General features: G+C 44.9%; 1 protein-coding gene across 21 annotated transcripts in view; it reads left to right on the top strand.

Moving 5' to 3' along the window:
• Positions 1-289: 289 nt before the first annotated feature.
• Positions 290-24,204, top strand: part of SCRIB (scribble planar cell polarity protein) — a 576,647-nt gene continuing 552,732 nt past the window's right edge. For 10 of the 21 annotated variants that reach the window (XM_078686589.1, XM_078686596.1, XM_078686598.1 and 7 more), the window contains exon 1: positions 290-589. In XM_078686589.1, the coding sequence (XP_078542715.1) occupies positions 431-589 (159 nt within the window). In that variant the 5' untranslated portion in view covers positions 290-430. The remainder of the gene's footprint in view (positions 590-24,204) is intronic. The other 11 variants (XM_078686600.1, XM_078686602.1, XM_078686605.1 and 8 more) reach the window with 2 other exon arrangements.

A 24,204-nucleotide genomic window follows, 5' to 3' on the forward strand; every position in this document is an offset into this window, starting at 1 on the left:
TTTTCTGTTTTAAATATTGACGTGACGCCACTGCTCTGAGAGCAGGTTAAGAGCAGGTTAAGCTATGCCTTTAGGGAAATGTAGTCTACATCCCGCCTAAATTTGTCTCTATTTCTATACAATTGGACTAAGTATCCCATCTCGCCATGCGATGGCTGGCTTCCAATCATAGCATTGTTTACATACTGGGATACGTAGTCCCACCCCCGCCATGCTCCATTGCCTTTTACATTCTCAGGACTCGTTTTCCCATAGCCCCGTGCGAGCCGATAGAGAGCGGTGTGTGGCCTAGCGGTAGGGCCGGCAGGAGGCGCTGTGTTTGGCGGAGTGCGCAAGGGGCGGGCCGGGGCGGAGCGGCTGCCGGAGAGTGAGGCCCGGTACGCGGCCTGTGCTGGAGACCGGGATGCGGCGCGCCCGCTGAGCCCCCGCCATGCTCAAGTGCATGCCCCTGTGGCGCTGTAACCGGCAGCTGGAGGCCGTGGACCGGCGGCACTGCTCTCTACAGGCTGTGCCCGAGGAGCTGTACCGGCACTGCCGGAGCTTGGAGGAGCTGCTGCTGGACGCCAACCAGCTGCGAGAGCTGCCCAAGGTAAGGGGTGGGTGCACAGTCCCAGCACAAAGTACCGGGGCACATGGAGCCCTCGGAAACAAGTGTAGAGACTGACGGCTCATGGCGAGGGGGAGCCCAGGCTGTCCATATGGGATGTGGAGAGAGGGGGAACAGCTGGGACCTGGGAGGATGTGGGGGTAAGGGACCCTACTAGGTACCAGGGGAATGGGGCCTGAAGCTCGTGGCAGTAGCTGCTTTTGGCCAGAGAAGCTGCTGGGTTTTGGTTGGGGGGAGGACAGCTGTTGGGATCTGTGGGGTTCAGGAGAGTAGCAATTACCAGAAGGTAAGAGGGCATTTGGAACCAATTAATGGCACCAATGAAGTGCGTAAAGGTACAGAAAGGAGTATGGAGGCTACGGGCCTTCTGGCCAGTTTCTAGGTGCTACCACCTGTGAGAGATGGATGGCACCTGCTTTTCTCTGGCCAGGATTTGGGGTCAGCTGCAAGAGTGGAGGCGTGAAGGGGGCAAAGCAGGAAGGATCACCCCTAAGGTTCATTTGAAGCGGTTGTAGGAGCTACCCCCTGTGGTGGTACTAGGTGGGTGGCAACTGCTGGGGATGTGGAGGAGTGCACCACCGCAGGATAAGGAGGCAGCCTTCAAACCGGTTAAAGAAGTTACTAATGGTGAGGTGTTTAGCTGTTGGGGACTACCCAAGGTTAGAGTGCAGTTTCGTGTGTCACAGTAGGCTAAAGTGACAGTTCTTAACTTGTTGTCTGCAATGCCTGCTCTGTTGGTCCTCTGCTATTTAGTAAAGTAAATAATGCTTTCAGATTGATAAAGTATATATACATGAAAAGCAAAACTATATATTTGTTTAAATCTCTGTAAATGTGAAGGAGTTTGAAATTGCGAACGGTCAATTAAGTTGATATTCTTCGCTTGGTTTGTGGGTACAGTAAACCGTCTAGAATGGACGAACTCAATTGAAGCATTGGTATGAACCGACAGCATAGATTAGGAGAAACAACGATAGGGATATTGTTGCATCTATCATCATTGCAGCCAAATTTAGGAAAGCTCCAGTCTTCCATTCAACAGTTTCATTATTATATTTGTTTTGTTTGTGAATGAAGCGTTTCATAATTTGTGCATATGTTTGAGGGCCACTTCTGTCTTTATTTCTAGGTATTCTTTTGTGGTTCAAATTGTAGAAATAGCTTAGGCTGTGGTCTTAGGTTTCCAGTAGTGATTCACGGAGAGGCCCACATAAGTTGCAAGATTAAGAAATGCAGGGCTAAAGCATCTGCTACTGTGATCTGTGTTTGACTTTATGGTTATAGGTTCCAATCCCAGTGGCTCCACTTGGTCTTTCATCTTCCGTGGGCAATAAAATCAGTATCATGGAGTCGGGCATTAATATACATTTGTGATTCTGCTCCATGGTACTTTTCTAGGTGAACATGCACTGTGTGTGTGGGTGAAAGCGAAGGCCCATTAGAAGGTTTTGTCTGGGGCATAGTCCCATAGAACAAGTTATAGATGCTATCCATTGAGAGGGGAGAGCAGCTCGGGGGGCATGGTCTGTGGGCTCTAAGGGGAGGGAGCAAGCACCATGGCGTACAACTGTACGGAAACCTGAGGCCTTAGAACCAGTTGAAGGAGCTATTGTTGGTGAGTGGAGGGAATCTAATGTTTATACAATGATGGTAACGCTATGGAAAGGGTGGCATGACCATGGTGCTCTGCCTAGGCAATTAAAACACTTGTAGTGGTTTCCCATTGCATGAGGCAGTCAGGTGTGGGGGCAGTGGTACCACTACCACCACAATGAAGGTGCATATGTGGCACTGTAAAGAGCTGGCCATGTTGAGGAAGGAGTGTTGAGTGAAACATATTCAGAAGGATAAAGGGTTCCATGTGGTTGAGAAGAAGCGAGATGCCAAGGAAAGTACGTAGAGTGCTTGAGAACTGTTGATCTTCAAAGGGTGAGAATAGTTGGCCACAGTTAGGGCGTACACTTTTATTGAGGCTGTTTGCTTCGATGAGAGAGAGAGACAAAATGACATACGGTTTTGGGCATGGAGAATAAAGAACTTGTTTCAACTGTAATGAGCTGCAGCAGCGTCAACACTTCTGATAATGCCCCATTACGTGGCCTAATGTGATTCTAATTCTGCATTTTAGCAAATTGTGCATGTGAACTGAATTGTACACACTCTCCTTGGATAACATACTTGAAGCAAACTTAATTATAAGCAATGGATTCGGCTCTGTGAAACATTATCAACCTTGTGTCTAAAACAGACTGACTGCAAATTGAAAATCTTAGCGTTACTATGGCGACTTATGATGCCTTGATATGCTTATTAACTTCTGAAGAAGTCTTCTTACATTCATCGAGTTGTCTGAAACATGTTGTAGCAGATTATCCCTTACCAAGTCTACAAGGAATAGTTTTTTTGAAACTTGCCTTTATTCATTACATTGAACAGAGATATTACGCATTCAACATTTACAGGGTACAGTATATCATTGATAGGCTATTGCTAGCAAGTTTACAAGGAATAGTTTAAGCCCCTATGTGTCAGTGCTTGAAAATATTGTGATCAATTCCTCACTTTAAGATTGCTTTCTCCAGGAAGAGGAACTTGATTGGTTACTGTTCTGTTGTATGTTTAGTATTATATGTAAAAACATTTTTTTTAATTGTTTCTTCATGTTTGTGTAGTAATGTGATAGTTACTGTTCTTGGATGTGCTCTAATTCACATCGCTAATCAAATTACGAAATGTTTTCTACATTGCTCTCCATATTGGACAGGAAGGATAAATCGGAAACTGTAAATTGGATTGTATGCTGTTTATTAAGTTTAAATGTAAGATCCCTTTTCAGTGAGCGTTGTGTGTACTCAAATATTGTGAGCCACTTCATCATTCTAATCAATAGCTATTTGAATGCTGCACTCCTTCTTTCTTGTGTGCCTTCTAAGAGAGTCACTGACTGATCCCTAGCTATATCAGCAAACTCATTTTGTGGATCCAATACAGATATAGCTGTACATGAAAATGCTTGCATAGTCCAGGCAGGGAAATTGATGGAGTCTTACAGCTTCTTTGAATGCCAAGGTGATGTTATATTTAAATACCTTCGGCTGGGGTTGAAAAATACAATTACATTAACTCACATCAATATCTTCTAAAGCTATAGCAAATGTTTTTCAGATTGCTTTCATGCACATTAATGTTATTTTTGTCATTTTATATTTGTGTGTGACATGATGGGGAACACAATGTCCCTGCTGTCTAAGTTTTTCTAAATTCCTGGGTTTTTTTTTCCCTCTCTCCTGGACCTAAAACGGACTCAGTGGCTGGTGGGAAGACATGTTCTTGCTCTGGCATCATTTATATTGAGAATCAAGGAAGAGGGGGGGTGTGTGTGTGTCAATTTTGGCATTAGACACAAGCACCGGCAAGCCTAATAGCTCTTGCCTTTGGGACCTATTGGCTTTGCCATTAGTTCTTAGCCAAGCTGCACAGATACCCTAATGCTGTGTAGCATGGCTAAAGTATAAAAACCTTTTATTCGGCCAACTGAGTCCTTTTGTAGAGGTGCATGTCTATAAAATGGTGTAGCGCGTTGATCTTTCTATTTAGGCGGCAGAACCAACGCTGGGGGTTTAGAAGCAATGTGAGGTCACTAGAGATTAATTTGGATCTGGTGGGGAGAAATACACAGGCGAGAGAGGAATACTGAGCGCGGATTGCAGGAGAGAAGTATTCGGTGGAGAGAGCTGGAAAACATGCATTTGTGGTGTGTCAAGAAAAAAGTAGTCCTTGTAAAGTGAGTAGTGGAAGGACACCAGTAATGGGACTGTGCTCCAGGAGAGGGGCAAACACAAGAAGAGGAAGGAAAGCCCACGTAAGCTGACAAATAAGAAACAAGCAAATAGTGACAACCTAATGAATGGTAATCGATGGCCAGGCTCTGAGCCCACTGTAAACTTAGAGCTAGTACGTTCTGTGTAGTAGGCAAGACCTAAACCTCTAGAACAGGGGGTTTGAGGGTGGCAGATTCCAATCGCTAACTCTGGAGTGGGTGTAGCTTATTACTAAACTTTAAATGCTAATTTTGAACAAGGCAGTGCATAACTGAGATTTTCAAGTCTGCTATATTGTAATGAGGAGACTGGGATGGAAATGTTTTTGAGGTCCTAGGTGCTGCTGATCAGTAGTTACTTGGAGTGTGGGGGTCTAGTTTGGGTTACTGGACAGAAATTATACTCCCCAGTATACATTGACTGCCTTATTTTAACGAGCCTCATGTTAGTTGCTATCTGCTGTTGATCTGGCAACCAAATGAGTAATCGGTCACTTATGGTCGGTAGTGTTGATTTGGAAACCAGGCTCGGGTTCGACCATTAGCCCGTGGTTGCTGAAGCGGTGTGAATGGATGCTGGCACCGTGGCTGCTATGGTGATTGGAGAGGATGTCGTTCACTGGTTTCGATCCCTGCGGTTCTTAGGGAAACCCTGGCCATAACCACGGGACGGTGGGGGTGGACGGTCAGTTGTAAGGCTGATGATGCGAAGGAAATATGCGTTTATCTGCTGAACGGCTCCCTGGGCCGTCCATGTGCCGAGCCCGCTTTCATTGTGATGGTTGCATCCCTCGCTCGGGGCCTTCCCCTGAACACACAGGCTATTCAGCAGGGCCCGTCGCCCCAGGCAGCCTGCCCCGGCTGGGCTGTGCGCCGTGCCTCGTGGGCCTGCAGTCATACTCACATCCTTTGTCAACCTGCTCTCCCAGACGATGCGGGGTTACCCGGGTTCAGGGGGCAGGGCTGCTGTCAGGCCGGCTCCCATGGCCTCTCGAGTGCTGCATCTAAACCACGTGTATTGTGGAAGTCAAGGATGTGAGCGTAGGTGAAGATGTCTCAGTCTCTTCTCCCCTCTGTCGTGGAATGGCTAGAGGACAAAGCAGGCAGCCCCAGACCTGCCGCAATGGCTGCCTCATTGTTAATCAGGTTTAATGTCTGCTTTAGCCCAGCATATGACCACAGGCCCCATGAATCTCCGCAGAGGCGCAGGTGCCGGCGCTGTCTCTCGCATCAGAGGATTGAAGGATGGCTGCGAGGTCGCCAGTCCCTTTGTAGGCTGCAGGAGGAGTGGTGGTGCTCCCGTGGCCAATTAGAAGACAGTGAGCGATGGGCATGTGTAGTGTGTGCGGGCCCTTGCACCCGGTACCGCTCTCTTGGGTGCGCCGGGCACTTTGAACATCTGCGCTCCCGCCATGATCTCGGAGGTGCCCATATTGTACCGTCTGCCAACCATGCACGTTAGAAAACCAGGCCGGTACAGCACTTGGGGCACCACGTCACTGGTACGAGAGCCCCATATCCATATATGATACAGTGCCACTCAAGGAAGTATCACATTAGAAAGGGATGGTGAAAGGAGCGCTGTTTCGGAAATGGTAGGGGTACTCTCCCAGTTCTGCAAAACCGGTAATGCCTTAGCTGATCATGTTTTGAGGTTTGTCTCCTTCACTGTACATAAACTTATGACTACAACTTCTCTTATTGCTTTTTAACGCATCCTGGGTTTTCTGACACAAGTGTTCTTTTTTGCTCTATAATACCCCACTTTTTCGGTCTGGTGTTAGCCGCCACCTTTTAATTTTAATACATCTTTTTTACACACATTCACTCATATACAGGCTTTTAGCCAGCCTTTTTCATCTATTGGTCTGTGCTTGTGATTCACATTTTTCTTCTGTCCACTACAGCACGGGGCATTAGGTGAGCCCACTTCAGCAACATGTTACTGTTAATGACTGCATTTTGCACTCGCAAGACGTACATCTACACTCAAAGTAGTTAGTTACCTTTGAAACAATTTTTTGTTGTTGCTTTTAGACAATATTTTTTTTATATTAGCGAGGTCCCAGCAGTTTTCCAGTAATAAAGTTTTACAAAACCTTTTTGATTTTACTAAAATTATATGTATGCTTATACTTGAATGGGCTTTCAGTCACCTCTCTTCATCCAGTTGTCTATTCTTGTGTCTCCATTTTTTTCTTTCCACACACTACGGCATGCAGCATTGGGCCGTGGGTCAGCCCACTTGAGCAATTGGCTAACTTCACTGCGAGTGACAACATGCTGCCCTTTAACAAGGAACACATGCCTCTCCAGAGTAGTTCCTTTAAAGTGCCAGGGACTATTGTGACAGTGTGTGCTTTCTGAGTCCAAAATTTTTGCATTTAGCCAGTATCTGTGTTTTTTAGATTGATGGCCCAGCATCATCCCCAGTAATAAAATTTTGCAAAAAAAACCAGGACAAAACAAGCATTGACAAAGTCAAAATACTGGCAGACGATTCCAGTCCTATTGGGTTTTGTCAGTGCTTGCTTTTCTTACTTATGGTCCCACATTTAATATGTCTATATGCAATAGTTTCATAGTTTGAACCGAACTATAACACACTGTACATTACTGGAGAGTAAGCAATTATTCGTTAGGTAAACAGTATAGTTTGGAACTCCTCAAAGCGAGGAATTTGTTAAGTAGACAGACATCTTTTAGTTTCTTCCAGACACTGAGAAGTGGTCCTGCTGCATGGATCTTTGTCAGTATGCTGTTCCAGAGTCTTGGAGTGTAACAGAGGAAGGCTGTACTGTCCTGAATTACCTGCCACACATTTGTGTTTTATTGATATTTCTGTAACGCTAATCTACATGAAAAGCAATGGAGTGCTGCTCATTAGTGGATGAGGAACAGGGTTTGTGAGACTGGGACTGTGCTAGACCATGTTAGATCTAAACATTTGAACCACTGCAATTAGGGTACATTTTCTAACTGATTTGCCCAGATTTGCACAATTGTAAGTCTTGTTGAAGCTAGAATTAGACAGAATCCATATTTTTAATGTTTTCGCTAAACCCCATCTCCTTCCAAGTTTGTGTTAATCCTAAAAGCGTGCAACAGCACCTGATTGCCACTTCGACCCAATTTACATTATATACAGCTTCTCCTAATAAGCATCTCTCCCTGGCTCATGCTGTTGCTGGATTTTGTGTTCAGGTTTAAGCCTTAACCTTGTGGCTGTTTGCTGCAGAATCCCCAACACAGCCTGGAAGTTGTAGGAGGTGGAATGCCTTTGTGTAGGCTGTCCTCCGTGATTGTTTTGGAAGCATTCTTCTTTAATTTGTTGTATAGTGTCACTGTAGAGAAACTGAAAACCAGTTATCCCTCTACTTTGATCAGAGTAAAATCAACTTGTACTTGTTCGTTGTGTTTTCAAAGTCAGACACAACCTACAAGAAGACTTTCCTAGAGTTATAATCATGTTAACTATACCTGCTAAAAGGTCTAAGAGGCACTATAATTTTTTGTTGCTGTGTGGGTACTTAAAATGTGTGTGCATGTGAGAGTGCAACAGAAAGTGTCGACATGCATGCTCTGAGTGCACTTACCTGGGACCCGCTACTTCACTTTAAAACACGTTTATAGCTGTGTTTGTTTGTGATGCTTTGGTTCCACTGGCATGTGTGATAGATACTTCCGCCAAGTTATATGAGAAAAACGTTGCTAGTTTGTGGAGGCGTCTGAAGACAATAGGGTGTCTTCTGTTCAGACACTAACTTGAGCTCTATATCTGCTCCTCTGTACGCTCTGTAGGTGGACAACCTTACCAAATCAGTCTGGCTTTAACATCTTTGGATGTGTGGCGATCCCTGTCAAGTACAATCAAGTATGATTTGTTCACCCTGGTCATGGCCATCTCGTCACAAGTTGTCTTTTTAATGTTCCCTTGATTTGCACAAGGACAAATAATGCTGTTTATTGGAGAGTACAAGAGTCATTTTCAATATACGTGATTTTGGAGATGATCACATAACCCCATGATATTTTCCTTGAAAAGAATGGCTTAATTTTTAGGTGGAGCCTGGGCAGCGCACGCGGTGCTCTGCAAGGCATGCTGTTGTCGGTATGGACTTGAAGACCCACCCAATCTCCGCCCATCTTTTCAATTGGCTCCTGTTGCTGTCCTTTCTAAATAGTTATTTCTGATTCGTTAATAGTCTTGTTAGTTCCTCCTTAGTAACGCCTTGCCTGCATTTGTAACCTCCTATGAGGACAGAACTTTTTACTTGGGTGGTTAAACAGTATGTTTATTTAGTCTGTGAGCACTATTTTCTTTAATTATATTGTCCTACTGCAGGCACAACATGCTTTCATGCAACGTTTGTATTTTTTTAACCAGCAGAGCACATACCGGGTGGCACAAAATGCTTTTCTTCTGTCTGCAGTTGCAAGTATTTGCTGTTGCATGCAGGAATCGATTTTTTTAACATTTGTTTAACCAGTACTGCACATGCTGTTGCAGGTAGGAAACACTCTTTAAAAAAATTGGTCAACTAGCATGGCACATACCGCACAATTTCTTTTGTTCCCTGTGATCCCCAAAAATGTTTTTTTTTTTTTTATTAGTGGAGCTGGGGCAGGAGATAAAGTAGTTTGCCATTAGTGAGTTTTTTTTCTTTAATTAAAAAGAGCTTCACAATATCCTAATTTAAAACGCTCCTCCCTGTTCCCTTACAACCCTCCACTCCCACAGCACTCGCTCCCACAGCACTTGCGCCCGGCCCCTCCCTCTTCCCAAGTGAATGCATCCAGCTGCTTTGTGACGACGTCTTGGTTTTTTAGATGTCCGGAGTAAATGGTTTGTGTGGAGTAAACTGTGGTCCATGCAGCACAAAATGCTTTTCTCCTGCCTGGCTCTCCCGCAACGCTTTACAATTTTTTTAATTAAATCAGCATGGCACATACTGCTTCTCATGCCTCAGCTGGATTAAAGCTTGCTTTATAGGTTTCTCATTTTCAACAGTAGACATTGTAAATGCGAGACCTATTGCATTGCAAAGGCATTGCTTGAGAAATACTTTGAGAAACAGTAGGTAGATTGCCTCTGTAGTCACATTGAAAAATGTGTAGAAAGCTACATATACTTGCAGCCCATGAACACTATGACAACGTTAAAAATGTCGACAGGCGTTGAACATGTTTTGAGTATATTTTACTACATGGACAATGCAATGAACACATGCGCAGCATTGACCCATGGTCACTCGGGGGACAAGCGCAGTATTGTGTATTCTGGTACAGGGACAGACGTGGGGAGCAATTGTCCTTGTACCTAGAGAAATTGACTGACTTAGGAGCTCTGTGTACAGTGTCAGACCTGGCCTAGGAAGTTCATGGGATACATGTCCAGCTCGAGTGGCACCCAGGGCATGTAGGCAAACCTAGCATCTGTTTGGGTCGCAGGTGGACAGACTTGTGTGGTACTTGGGTGCCTGGACAGCTTTTTAGAGAAACTCTGAGCTTTTAAACACACTTGGGAGTGTTCTAGACACATTCCGGGCTGGTGAGCCTTCACTGGATGCCCTTAATCAGCTGCCTTCTGCTAGCTTAAAGCACAAGTGCCTAAACACGACTGAGATCAGTATGATTCTGTTAGAAAATGTATGGTCTTGAAAGTTGTACCTTTACCTTGTGTCTCGAGTGGGCCTACATTAACATTAAATCTGTACACCGTAGAATTGGATGTCCTGGGACACCGTTCTGTTTTCCTATAGCATACACTTTTTATGTTTTAGTGTAATGGGGCGTTAGGCACCATGCAAGGCACAAACATCTTTTGAAGAAATAGACTAGTTGATGGGAAGTAATTGGACTAGTTATGTATGCGTTGCTTTGATAATGCTGTTTAGCTTTTCTTCTTGCTGTAATAAAGTGGCAGAAACAGCCTTGTATGCAGCCATCTCTCGAAATAGCTACCTACCTATCATGCTGCAGAGGAGTTGATGCCTTATGTATTGGCCGATGGGGTTGCCTGTTCTGTGCTACTGGTGCAGTATTTAGCTGCTGCACCTCACTGCCTAGTTGGGTGGCTACAGTAACGGATACTACCTCCGATAGTGTTGTAAAGTGAAAGAAAACTTGGCAGTGGAGTCAGCCGAGAAGGTGATTCTGTATGAAGCTGTAATAAAATTGTGGCCGTCTTCAAATTAACTCCAGAATGTAGTGAAGCCACAAATTGTACTCTTACCTTTGTAACCGAAGTGAAAACATTGTTCTGGTTTCAGCTTGGTTGCCATAATCAGTCCATCATTTAGGTCCATCCATGTGCTTGAGGTTCTGCTCATTGGATGCTTCTCTACGGCAGCAGTCCGCGTTCTGTCTCTTTTGGGTTGGCCTAGATTGACGGCTGTGGAGTGAGACCCATCAATAGTTGGTCAGTCAGCACCAAGAAATCATCTGGTGGTTCATGCTCTGCTGTAGTAAACGGATTTTACTTAATCCGGCTTCCATCATTTATTTCTATGAAACTTGTTCTGCCAAGCCTCCTCAGCCAGGCGGCTAAATCTCATCTGTATCCTTGCAGCTCTTGACACTTAGTAATGAGCACATTTAATTGCAACATGTGCAGAAATACTCACTGGCTTTAAAGCCACTGGGCAGTCCCCCTCCCCATCACCACTAACACACACATCCTTCCACGATCAACAGAATTTGTAGAAAATAAATGAAGCGTCTTAGAAGAACAAATGTGCAGTATTGTTGCAACGATTCCAAAAAAAGAAGGCAAATGGTCTTGTTTATACAGAGTATAAGGATAAGAACTTGAATCATCTGGATTTGCAGTTCACAGTTCAGGCCAGATCTCCTTCCATTAGTGCTCCTTGTTCGAGGGGGCTTGCACTACATCTGCTGTGCACTAACTGTCCTTTGTGACGGAAGATTGCATTACTCTTGGTAATGGTGATCCTGTTCTGTGGCAGAGGGAAGTGTGCCCTGCTGCTGTTTAAGCTGCATCAGTTCTCTGGTGTAGGAAAGCTGTCTGTACCTCTGCTGTGGGAAGCTCACTTGCACTTCTGACACACCCGGCACCTGTTCTCTGTGTGAGGAAAGGCTGCACTACTCTTGGCAATGATAATTATAGTCTATTATAGAGGGAAGCATGCCCTGCTGCTCAAGCTGCATATTTCTCAGTTCTTTGATGGCAAGAAGCTTGCACGGCTCTATAGCTCTTCTGCGGCAGCTCACTTACACTTCTGATACACCAGGTACCTGTTCTCTGTGTGAGGGAAGACTGCACTACTCTTGGCAATGATAATTATAGTCTATTATAGAGGGAAGCATGCCCTGCTGTCAAGCTGCATATTTCTCAGTTCTTTGATGGCAAGAAGCTTGAACGGCTCTATAGCTCTTCTGCGTCTGCTCACTTACACTTCTGATACACCAGGTACCTGTTCTCTGTGTGAGGGAAGACTGCACTACTTTTGGCAATGATAATTATAGTCTATTATAGAGGGAAGCATGCCCTGCTGCTCAAGCTGCATATTTCTCAGTTCTTTGATGGCAAGAAGCTTGCACGGCTCTGTAGCTCTTCTGCGGCAGCTCACTTGAGACACACCCGGCACCTGTTCTCTGTGTGAGGGAAGACTGCAATACTCTTGGCAATGATAATTATAGTCTATTATAGAGGGAAGCATGCCCTGCTGCTCAAGCTGCATATTTCACAGTTCTTTGATGGCAAGAAGCTTGCACGGCTCTATAGCTCTTCTGTGGCAGCTCACTTACACTTCTGATACACCAGGTACCTGTTCTCTGTGTGAGGGAAGACTGCACTACTCTTGGCAATGATAATTATAGTCTATTATAGAGTGAAGCATGCCCTGCTGCTCAAGCTGCATATTTCTCAGTTCTTTGATGGCAAGAAGCTTGCACGGCTCTGTAGCTCTTCTGCGGCAGCTCACTTGCGACACCTGTTCTCTGTGTGAGGGAAGACTGCAATACTCTTGGTAATGATAATTATAGTCTATTATAGAGGGAAGCATGCCCTGCTGCTCAAGCTGCATATTTCTCACTTCTTTGATGGCAAGAAGCTTGCACGGCTCTGTAGCTCTTCTGCGGCAGCTCACTTACACTTCTGATACACCAGGTACCTGTTCTCTGTGTGAAGGAAGACTGCACTACTCTTGGCAATGATTATCATGTTCTGTGATAGATGGAAGCATGCCCTGCTGCGGTTTAAGCTTCTCCGTTTTCTGATGGCGGGATGCTTGCACTGTGGCTTGTACCTCTGCTGTGGGGAGCTCACTTTGACACTGCAGATAAACCTGGGGTACCTGTTCTATGTGTGAGAGAAGCTTGCACTACTCTTGCCAATGCTGATCCTGTTCTGTGTTGGAGGGAAGCTTGCCCTGCTGCTGCAGCCTATGATGCATCAATTCTGCGAGGCAGGAAGCGTGCCCTGCTGCTCAAGCTTCATCTGTTCTGTGATGTAGGGAAGCTTAAGATTCTCTATTTTCTGATGGAGGGAAGCTTGCACTACTGCTTGTACCTCTGTTGTGAGGAGCTCACTTTTGCACTGCTGATAAACCTGAGGTACCTGTTCTATGTGTGAGAGACGCTTGCACCACTCTTGCTAATGCTGATCCTGTTCTGTGCTAGAGGGAAGCTTGCCCTGCTGCTGCAGTCTATGATGTATCAATTCTACGAGGCGGGGAAGCGTGCCCTGCTGCTCAAGCTCCATCTGTTCTGTGATGTAGGAAAGTTTGCACCTGTGATGTAGGAAAGTTTGCACCTCTGTGTGTCTGTATCACTGCTGTGGGGAGTGCACTTGTTCTGCTGATACACGTGGTACCGGTTATGTGTAAGCCCTTCTCCTGCCAAGATGTGCCAGATCTGACAGGGAATAAAGCTTGCGCTGCTGCTCTTCTGCACCTGTTGCACCCACACCACGAAGGAAGCTTGTGCCGTTGATGCCTGTGAGACACCGGTTCGGTGTTTGAGTGAGGCTTGCACTACAGCTTCGATTGCTGAACCTGTGAAATTTCTGTGTTTGAGGGAAGCTTGTCCTGCTGCTTTACAATCTGTAACTTTTCTGTGCGGCAGGAAGCTTGCACTGTTGCTGTTGTGCTGTACTTGTATGAGCAGGTACCCATGTTGGACCCAATCCCTGTGTTAAATTGAAGCTTGAGAAACTCAATTCTACGCAAGAGATTGCCAGTGCCTTTGTCATAGTGCCGGTCCTTCACGAAATCAGGTTAACATGCTATGTTCTCTCTCTTTTTTTTTTTTTTTTAGCGTTTCATTTTGCAAATCGTCTGATGACATTTCTTTAACGCCTTAACCGCAGCGGTTTTTCTGCCGCGGGCGTTCTAAAGAGTGGGTGGGGCTGCGTCGACCGTTGGACGTGCGCAGCACCAGCGAGGTAGCGCTCGCGACGGCAGCATGGAAAGGGTTAAAATAGTAATTGCAAAACTCCCGGAAGTGGATCTAAAATGAATTTACATTTAATATCTTGTATTATACACGTTGTAAAACAAGATTTTATTCTGTTTTTGCTTTTGTTTGAGTTTCTAGTTGTAGTGATTTACTCGTTGTATCTGTGTTTTTTGTTTTCTGTAAATCATTTGAATAACTTTTGGTCCAGAAGTGCTGTTTTAAAGTGTTTTTAATACAAACCGCGCCCTCAAATACTCGTCTCATAGGCGATATGATATGACAAAGCATTCGTTGGAGGCACTGCAGCTTCTGGGAAGCTTTATAGAGGAGGGTTGTGATCTGGTGGTTGATGTCAGATGCAAAATCCTGGAATCAAAATTAGAATCCTGGGTTTACACTTGACCACTTGCGAGTCTGCCAGTGCTTTAGTTTCGCCATTTTCCAAAACTGAAGCTCCCTATGGTTTATAAACCTGTATGAAAACAAGATTTGCATTTGCCACTAACTTCCTCTGTTCTTGAGCATAGAGAGCTGTGTGAGCTTGGATAACTCGTAGGTATGCAGGTTGGCATTTCTAGGTTAGTGGTTCTTAACCTGTGGTCTTGGGCGCCCTGGGGTCCGCGATGTGTACTCGTGGACTGCAGCTGCTTAGAAAATTCAATAATAAGATTACTATCCCCAAGCACCGAGAGACTTATTACCTTTGTGATACCCTATTCTATTGTATGATACCCTGTTCTATTGTGTGATCCTTGACTCTTTAAAGATCACTGTGTTAAGTTATGATCATTTATTCTGGAAAATGTTCCTATGTACCTTTTCACCCCCTCCCTCCTTGCACATACCCCTTTGACTCCTTGCCTACCATATGACCCCTGTTTCTGTATACCCCCCCCCGATTTATTGCTATCATTTTGTCTACCGATCTTTCTGTTTTACTCTTTGAACCTGTAAAGCGCTCTGATACCCTCACGGGTCAAGTTCGCGCTCTATAAAACTTTAAAATAAATAAGTAGTGTGTATGAATAAAGAAGCAACATGTAAAAATGAAAATTTAAAACGTTCTGTAAATGTGAAGGAATTTGAAATTGGATGTCAAAAATAAGTTAGTGTACTCAGATTGATTTGTGGGAGCCGAGCAAGGGCACCAAACGGAATTTAATATGGACAAAGAGTGGCCTTAGATGAAATTTGAAAAGGTCCAACTTTCCCGTTGTGAAATGATCTATATATATTTTTTTATGTTTGTGCTTATTTCATTATCTTTGTGTATTTGTTTGAATGCTTGTTTCTGTGTTTTCGGTGTATTTTCTTTCTGGTTTGAATCATAAATTCTTGGGTCGGGTCTCCAGCTTACTGTAATGACTCAGTGGGGGATCCCGGATTCCAATAATCAGTCATTGGGATTCCTGAGTTTTAGTAATGATTAAATAGGGATCTACAGAAGTCAGAAGTTTGCAAACCACTTCTAGATCACTTTTTTTTAATTGACACTTTACCTACACCCAGAGCTGTGAAGAGATGCCAGTATGTGTTTTAAATATCTGGTTTTATTTAACATTTGTGGACGTGTTTTTGGAACCTCCATTAACAGTATGAAACTATATTTAAAGAAGTAAATTTGCTCTTCATAACTCAAGATATGCTGAAACCATGGCGGGTTTTAGGACATTCGCAAATAATGTCTCTATGTGGACCCGATTTGCACAGTGAATAGCTATTGCTGTCTGGAGTATATGCACTCCTTTTGGTTAGACCGACGTTTGACTTTCCCTACCTACCACTGCCCAAGGCCCCTGTCTCTTCTCCGAATGTTACTTGATGGGTTTCAGCCAGGACCCAGTGAATTATACGGTTCTGTGGCTGTAACTTTTTCTGCATAGTTATGAATAAGCCACTCTTGCCACATACACCATCATCCTCCTGCTTATTTTGCAGATGTTAACCTAAAAATGTTTCCATCTCGCACAGCTCAATGGTAATTCAAACTCTACTATGTATGTTGCAGCTCATAGGCAGGTCACCTTTTAGTTGCTAAATTGCTGGACTTTGGTGTTAAACTGATTAATGAGGTGAAACCGTTGCCCATACAGTGTAAACATGTTTTATAACATGGAAAAACAGTGAAGCTATATGCCTCAAATCGTTCCAAATACTCTGCATAGTTGACATTTTCTTGCTACATAATTTGGTTAATGCCGCGTAAAGCTTCAGAATTTTCTGCATTACTCTCTGTACACTTCCTTTGTGCAAAGTCCTATTTTCACTGTATGTAGTGGTCTGGGACCCAGCAGGAGTATCCAGGAACAGGATCACCATGTAGTGTGAGATAGCTGTACATGGCTGCCAGTCCCTTTCTTCAGCAGTAATTTAGGACAGACTAAAGGGCAGAACTTACCTACGAATGTCCTCACTTTGGACAACAATCTACAGTCCCATCCCTCGCCCCTACCAAATGGCAGCGCTCGGGAAGAATTAATGAGCAGTCTTTTAGTAGAAAGATCCAGAATGAATTTCTAAAGGTAGCCCTGTCTCTATCCTCCTCACTTCAATGTCTTCAGTCAATGAAGGCAATACACTTCCACTGTATGGGGAAGCTATCCTCCTCCATCTTGTGTCATGCTAAGCCCTGGGCATCCAAATTGGATCCTACTTGCTCTAGTAATCGTATTCCCACATCCACAGTCTTCCTTCCATGTTACTAACAGTCATTACTTACAGTCTAGGGTGAATTTGGGACACACTGGAATTCATAGCGGGTTAAACGCCCAACAACTTTCAAAACACATTTGTGGCTGCAGCTCTACTTCCACAGCAAGAAATTCTAGATTCTACGTAACGTCCTCCTCTTAGCCCTGCCTTTAAATTTGGTGTTTTTTTTCCCATTTTTAAAGCACTGTTGACTCTTGTCCTTTGATGCTATTGGCGGTTTCTGGAGATGCTATAACAAACCACAAGGCCAAAAACCAGGTGGTTTTCAAATGTCGCTGGAAACCAACATAGCTTTAGTGAACCGTAAAACTGTTCACAGCCATACTTTGTTCATACATTTACAGTACATGTAAGACATTTGAGTACAGTTAAACATAAAAATCAGTAATTCAAAAGCCTAATGATGCAATAACATAACTAGGCAATGCAAAATTCTCGTGAAAAGTTAAGTTTTGAAATCTCTGCAGTTTGCGAAATATCAACTGCCTGCTATGTGATACAGTCGGTAATGTTAAGGTTAAAGTACACAGGGACAGGCAGGACATCAGATCGCATAGAATGTTCTTCTCAACAATTCACACATGGAAATCACCAATATATTTAAAATGCTGAAAAATAAATGTAAAGTAATAATAACGAACAGTCTATGGTCGACTTTTAGCATGCAGAAATGCAGCCAGGGGCAGTCACTGGATCAGCTCCAGTTGCTCTGATGTCCTTGACATTCCTGTGATTGTTTCTTGCCTGACTTTCAGTTAAAAGAGCAATTGCTGGTGGTGACGGTTATCACTTGTTGTCACCATGGAGGCTGAGGCTTTGGGATTGGAATGGGTAGATCAGCTACGGTGTGCAGAGAAGTTTTGCCATCTTCTAAGTCCTGCTTCTATGAGAGCTCTATGTCCCAGTTCTAATGTCAGAGTGTAGCCCATATTGCTCTACCTTGTCGTAGCCCTTTTAAGAACTGGCATCTCAGACAGACGGGGTGGAGTGGACTGCCAATAGAGGGCAACGAGGTAGGCCATATAATGTTAAAAGAATGCAAACGCTCCATACACACCTGTAGAACTCAAAGCAAAACAAGGGGGTAGCGAGCACATTTTGTTTACTGTGTGAGCTACAGAGACAGCTCCTACAAACATAAGACAACGTTGTCACCATTGATGAAGATTAAGTGTAGCGGGCCACGCTGCTGGAAAAAAAGGTAATTTTGAAAAAATGCAGTTGGCAAGCCACGCAGAGAAAAAGAAAGGCGCGTGGCCCCAATTATCAAAGATCAAGCGTGTGGCACGCCGCGCTGCTTAAAAAGAAATACCATGTGGGTTCTGGCCGTGGAGCAGGGAGGGCTGGGAGCGTGTTTAAAAGATAGTGTGGCGTCCATGATTTGGCACCACGGTGAGCCAGGAAAATACGTGGACTCTGCTTTACGGAAGTGGGAGAGTGTGTTGTGCCTGCAACAGCATTAACAAAATAGTGCTCACCAACTGTAAATAACACATATTCAGCAACAACACTTGTATATGGGGCAGTCCTTATGGGAGGTAACAACAGCAGAAAAGGAGGGAATATTAAACAAATTGACAAATGAATTTTTTTTGTTACGGGCAGTTAAAAAAGGTAATAAAATACATGGGTGGAGCTTACATCCCATACTCTGAATATATGTCTCGAGGAGACGGTACAAGCGCTGCCTAGGCGAGACCGTAAAAAAAAAAAAGCTGTGCCGGACTGGGAGTAGAGAAAGCAACGAATGTTCTGGAAGTTGGAAGAGCAACATGCGTGGGTTGAGAGCGAGAGGTGGAAGTAGTGAAGCTGCACACTACGGAAGGGGAAGAGAGCATGAAAATACATGCTCCCCCATTGAGTGTTACAAGCAAAAGAAATAAGTACTTTCCTGAATGTGAGCAGTGGAGGAATAAGTCACACAGTCAGCTGAATGTTAAAGAATCTATTGTCTAGAGAAGGAACAAACACTAGAAGAGGGAAGAATGCCATTGAATAAGAAGCAAGCAAATGAGATTGACAACCAAGGGTGAGCAGTGAGTTACTCGAAGCCCACTGTATGTGTTTGTATTCCTCATCAAAGGTATTTCTAGACTTAAGTGTTTCTGAGAATAATCACTTGTTAATATCCTATCTGGGCCAAAAAATATATTATTGCCGGTTTATTTATCACTTTCGTGCAATCAACATGGTTCTGAGGCTTTGCTCAGCACGAGAGACATAGTGTTGCTATTAGATGGGCGTATGTAAGATTAAGGATATGTTTTCGCAAAAGAGCAAATGTGTTAAAATACTCTGCTCAAAATAGGTGTTAGCGTACAGGTGGTGAACTGTCACTTGATGAACTGATTGAGGATTGTGCTTTTTAAAGTTGTTTTGATCATATGTCGCTCACTTATTTGCTGATGAACAAGGTTTGTTCAAGTCTTCTTAGGATTCTGTATTAGAGAATGAATATGTAGGACTGGCAAGGAGAGTGTTGCAGCAGATTTCTTGGCAAGTACCCAGAGAAAGGATGAGGAAAGCTGAGGATAAACCAGGCGTTGGCGATAAGTGGATCTCCTACCTGACCGTTACTAGATGGATGCGTAAGAAAATAGGGATGGAATAAGGCCTGTGAGGAAGAGGAGTGGTTATTGGTGCCCGAACTGGGTCCAATAAGGTGTCTGTCCCCCAGAGTGCTTTAAGAAATTAACTATTCAAGAGTTGACTTTTGGGGTCTAGCCTGTCCAAGTCCTTGGGAAACTGCAAAAATAGAAAGTGTAAATAATGAGAGAGGGGTGGAGTGAGCTTTATAAAGAAAAGGAAAATTACAAATTGAATTTAAGGACACTTACTAGAATGCCGTTCTTGTTGAAAAAAATTTGGAAACTGGTTTTAGGAAAATGGTTCGTGAGAAGTGCTTTCTGCAAGTTTGTTTTTCATCCAAAACACATTGAACTGAGTTGTCTTGGACCGGCCTAATAGACTAGATGCTGGTTAGCAAATCTACCTTTGATTTTTCACACCATGCTTTTGAGCTCAGACACCTTTAATGTGGGTGCAAGCCCTTCCGTGTCTCTGGACAGATGCTTTGATTTAGTAGCAGCACTTTTGGGAACCAATTGGCAGAAAACCGTGACAAACATCGCTATTTCGAAGTCTGATCTTAATACAAATTTACAGGTGTCTCAGCAAGAGACTCCAGCTGTTGTCATTTCATATACCTGTGCTGCAAGGCTCCCACAAAAAAAAAAATCTCACCTCGTCTGTGGCCACAAGTCAAATAAGCGGATGAAGGGCAGAAAAGGAGTGGCAGCTGGTGTCCAAATAAGCAGACCTTCGTTACAGACATTGCATTGAGGTTTATAGGCAAGGCCACTGTAATTATGTGGCAAGAGCGGACCAGATTGTGGCAGGGTTTATTAAATTATGCAGCAAGAAACTGCAAATGATGTGGCATAATACAGCACATTTTTTGATAGTATGTTCATTATTTGCCATTTTTACACTTTAACACTGTCTGGACAAAGGTTTCACTTTATTAGTACTAGTTTAACTGCCAATTATAGGAATATGCAACTGAAAGGAGAACAGTCAACCTTTATGACCTGTTTTTCGCTGCACATCGACACGTGTCGCCACATTTTTTTTTTTTACTTATTATCCTTTTGAGCTAGAAATGGCATTTTCAGTTAAAATCTGCGAATTATGCAGCAGATGATGGATTATGTGGTAAATGCGGCAAATCCATACCTGCGAAAAATCACTCGGCATCGCATAATTATTATAGGGGCAGATGCCAGACTGAGACACACCATGAAGAGACCCTCGACCCTATTATCCAGAGGATACTGATCATGTGGTTGTTTCGAGGGAATATATTTAGGACCTCGGCTGATGTGATGTATTTATGGACATGGGGTACTTCTTTAGGCCAAACTTAGCCAAAAGTCAGCGAGGTGGGATGGGGTGACCGGTGATTTTCACTTGAGATTGGGAAGCTCTTAGGTGGGGCTCCGTTTATGACAACTGGAGCGGTAATTTGATACTTTTCGTATGTGATATTGAGAACATTAAATGAGTGATTCCTTCATTAAAATTGTATTCATACATACTCAGTAGCACTAGTTAATCGTGAGTTTGGGATCGTTCAGTACGAAAGGCCAGCACAGCATTTAGTGCTTTGTTCACCCATGGGTGGTGGAGGGTGATGCGTAGGCGTGGCTTTGAGCAGTGAGTGGTGCATGGAGGCGTGTTTGTTCCGTGCTTGCAGAACTTACACAGAATTTGGCAGATGTCTCTTGGGGGTTGTTTAGGTTTTCCTACAGGGCGCACTGTTTGTTGGTGCCATGTTTAGTGTGATGGTTGAGGTGCTACAGTCAGAGGTTGCAGTGTACAAGCTGTATACCCTGTGGCTTCCCGGCTTCCTCCTATTAGGCTGAGCCAGTCTGGATTTTTGGTGGTTATACGTGGCTTCCATTTAAGAGTGGTATTGCAGCAGCGTGGGCAGTGCCTCTGGGTCAGATGCAGTAGTTGGTGTCTTCCAGTGATCTGATTGGTATCTGGAAGACGGGGCTTCCACACTGATGCCAGGGATAGTCAATCAATCAATCAAGAAATTTGTATAGCGCGCTACTCACCCGGAGGGTCTCAAGTGAGGGTTTGTTCAGGAGGCTGGACGGCCTGGCCTAGTGGGTGCATGAAGGCAGAGCTTTAGACTTTCCTGTGGCCTCGCTGTCAGTTCTGACTGCAGTGATACTGCTCTGGGGCTAGTGCCAGGTAAGTTCCCCTTTCTTCTCAGAGCTCGCATTGTTTTCTGGATCGCCTTATTTAACTTTACTTCCTCCCCCGTCCAGTGCCAGCAGCTGATGTTAGGAGACTGATGTGGCACCCAGAGACCGCCTTCCCCGGGCTCTGCCTCGGACAGGAGTTTCAGGTGGAGTGAGTCCTCCCAGGAGAGGGGGTGAGTCACTGCTCCAAGGCCTACCTGGAGCAAAGCAGAGCTTTGATCCTCTTCCTCGTACAGGTGGCATTGTCCTGCTTTGCATGGCACTGTGTCGTTCTCACCTTTTGGAAAGCGTTTTATTAAGTAGCTCTATTTAATGTCCATAATGTGGAGCTTTGTTTCAATGAATCGCAGCTCTGCAAACACTGGGATATTCCGCCAGCATTCCCTCTGTGCCTTGTCTAGTCTGCTTTACCTTTAGAGCTGGTGGTCCGACCTTGCAGCAGAACGGCTCCATACCACACCTTCAGTGTATAACACAATCTCTCACACATCTGAGATCAGTGGGGCTGGTTCACGTAGAGTAATGCTCTGGTACCTATTGACACAACTTGGACATCCCTGCTTACGGCTTCAGTGTCTGATTTGTGGGTGTACTTTTTTCATGGAGCTTGCTCTTTTTCTTAATAGGGTTGTGGTATCTGTAAATATAGAAGACAGCGGCTCCTCCAGAATACAAACATCTGCCAGGAACTGCTCATTAGCGCCATGGCAGGTAAATGTTAGGGAACCCCTTCAAAATCGAGTCTGATGAGATCTGACATGTGACTTTCTATGCACTTCTGAAGAAGCAAGGTCTCATGGGGTCCAAAATTCTCCTTGGACTTGATGCATTAAATGTAACTAAATGTGGTGTATTAGAACTGGCTTTTCACATAACATAGCACACTCTTTCAAAAATGTTTTGGAGAAAGTTGAACTAGCACCCAATACCACCATAAATGTTTCGAAATGAAGTGGAGATAGATTTGTGGTGGATGGAGTTTACTTCAAGAGGGACCAGTGGGGATAGCCCCCCCATTATGTTTTATTTCCTTTTTGGTTTCTCACTCAGAGTGAGTGTGTTTTCCAGCTGTCTACCTAGTGTGCTTGTCGGACCCCCCACCTCCACTTGGTGTTGTGCTCTCTCGCCGGCATGTTTTTCCGCTGCCTGCTCCCATTTGCTTTCCTCCCCAGCTCCATTACTTTCTTCCCTTTAGTCTGTTACCCTCCCCGCGCTGCCTTCCGCGCTGCCTTCAGCGTTGCCTTCCGCGCTGCCCTCAGCGTTGCCTTCCGCGCTGCCCTCAGCGTTGCCTTCCGCGCTGCCCTCAGCGTTGCCTTCCGCGCTGCCCTCAGCGTTGCCTTCCGCGCTGCCCTCAGCGTTGCCTTCCGCGCTGCCCTCAGCGTTGCCTTCCGCGCTGCCCTCAGCGTTGCCTTCCGCGCTGCCCTCAGCGTTGCCCTCCGCGCTGCCTTCCGCGCTGCCTTCCGCGCTGCCTTCCGCGCTGCCTTCCGCGCTGCCTTCCGCGCTGCCTTCCGCGCTGCCTTCCGCGCTGCCCTCCGCGCTGCCCTCCGCGTTGCCTGCTGCGCTGCCCTCTGCGTTGCCTGCCGCGCTGCCCTCTGCGTTGCCTGCCGCGCTGCCCTCTGCGTTGCCTGCCGCGCTGCCCTCTGCGTTGCCTGCCGCGCTGCCCTCTGCGTTGCAAGTGACATCACGGCGCATGACGTCACGTGCTGTCATAGCACGTGACATCACGGCGCATGACATTACACGTGGTATCACAGGAATTGCCATCACCGGAAGTGGCATCACAAGCCACGACTTTACAGGCCCTCACATATGTTTAGCAGGTCTATCATGTATACGTTTGAGCGCATTGCGAGGATAATCGCACAATGAGCTATGGATGATATGTAACTTCTACAGGTTGTAAACCCCCAGTTTTATGTCGCACATTCTGTACATTCATTTACAAATGTATATCATTTATTATATATGTAATATGCACATCTGGTGTAAAGCGCTCTGACTCCCTGCATTGAGTAAAGTAGAGCTATACAAGAAAAAATAGTTTTACTTAAATTATTTCAGAGCCTCCTCGGGGGAAGTAAGCTCTATATAAATGTAAGTTGTTTTGTGTAAATAATGGGAAAGACCAATCCATTTGATATTCTTACAGTGCATACATATCTGCTAAACAGGGACTGAGCAAAGTGAAAAGCTGCCTCTCAAGTATGTGTGAAGTGCTAACAAGGTGTGAGCTTCTGTTTACCAACTGCTTTATTTGCATCAGGTGTGAGGTTCCTGACTGCCTCCCCCCAGCCCCCCCCCCCTTCCCTCCCGGCCAAGAGATTGAAAAGGAGGCCTGATGACCCCTCATATTCGGCCTTTTTATTGGGGCCCAGAAGGAGTCTAAAATAAGAAAGCCCCCCTCTCTGCCTGCATGTTGTTGCTTGTTGGAGATGGAAAGCAGACAACGTACAGACGCTGCTGAAAGTGTCCCGGTGTTTAGAAATTAAACCAGGACGAATTCCGCACATTATTCAGTGGGGCCCAAATTCTTGTCAGGGTGGACGGCGTTCACCCTGTGAAAATAGTGATTGGATGCCGTACACACGCGTGTGCCACCCTAATCGTGCCCTGGGTACCATCAAACGTGCTCCACTGAGGAGACCGTGTTCACAAACCAGCTAACCTGCTGGCAGATTGGTTGTGAAGTATAGTGTTGTAGTGTGCATTGAGAGCTACCACAACACGGTGCTTCTGGTGTCATATAACAATCAGTGGCATACCTAAACTAACTGTGAAGAATCTGGCAGTATTCAGCAGGCCCTCCGCCTTAATTACTTGCAAGCAGTTTTAAATGGTCGATCTGGAGAATGGTGTCACGATTGGTCTAACAA

Source organism: Lissotriton helveticus, chromosome 4_1 (genome assembly GCF_964261635.1).
Source record: "Lissotriton helveticus chromosome 4_1, aLisHel1.1, whole genome shotgun sequence".
Lineage (NCBI taxonomy): Eukaryota > Metazoa > Chordata > Amphibia > Caudata > Salamandridae > Lissotriton > Lissotriton helveticus.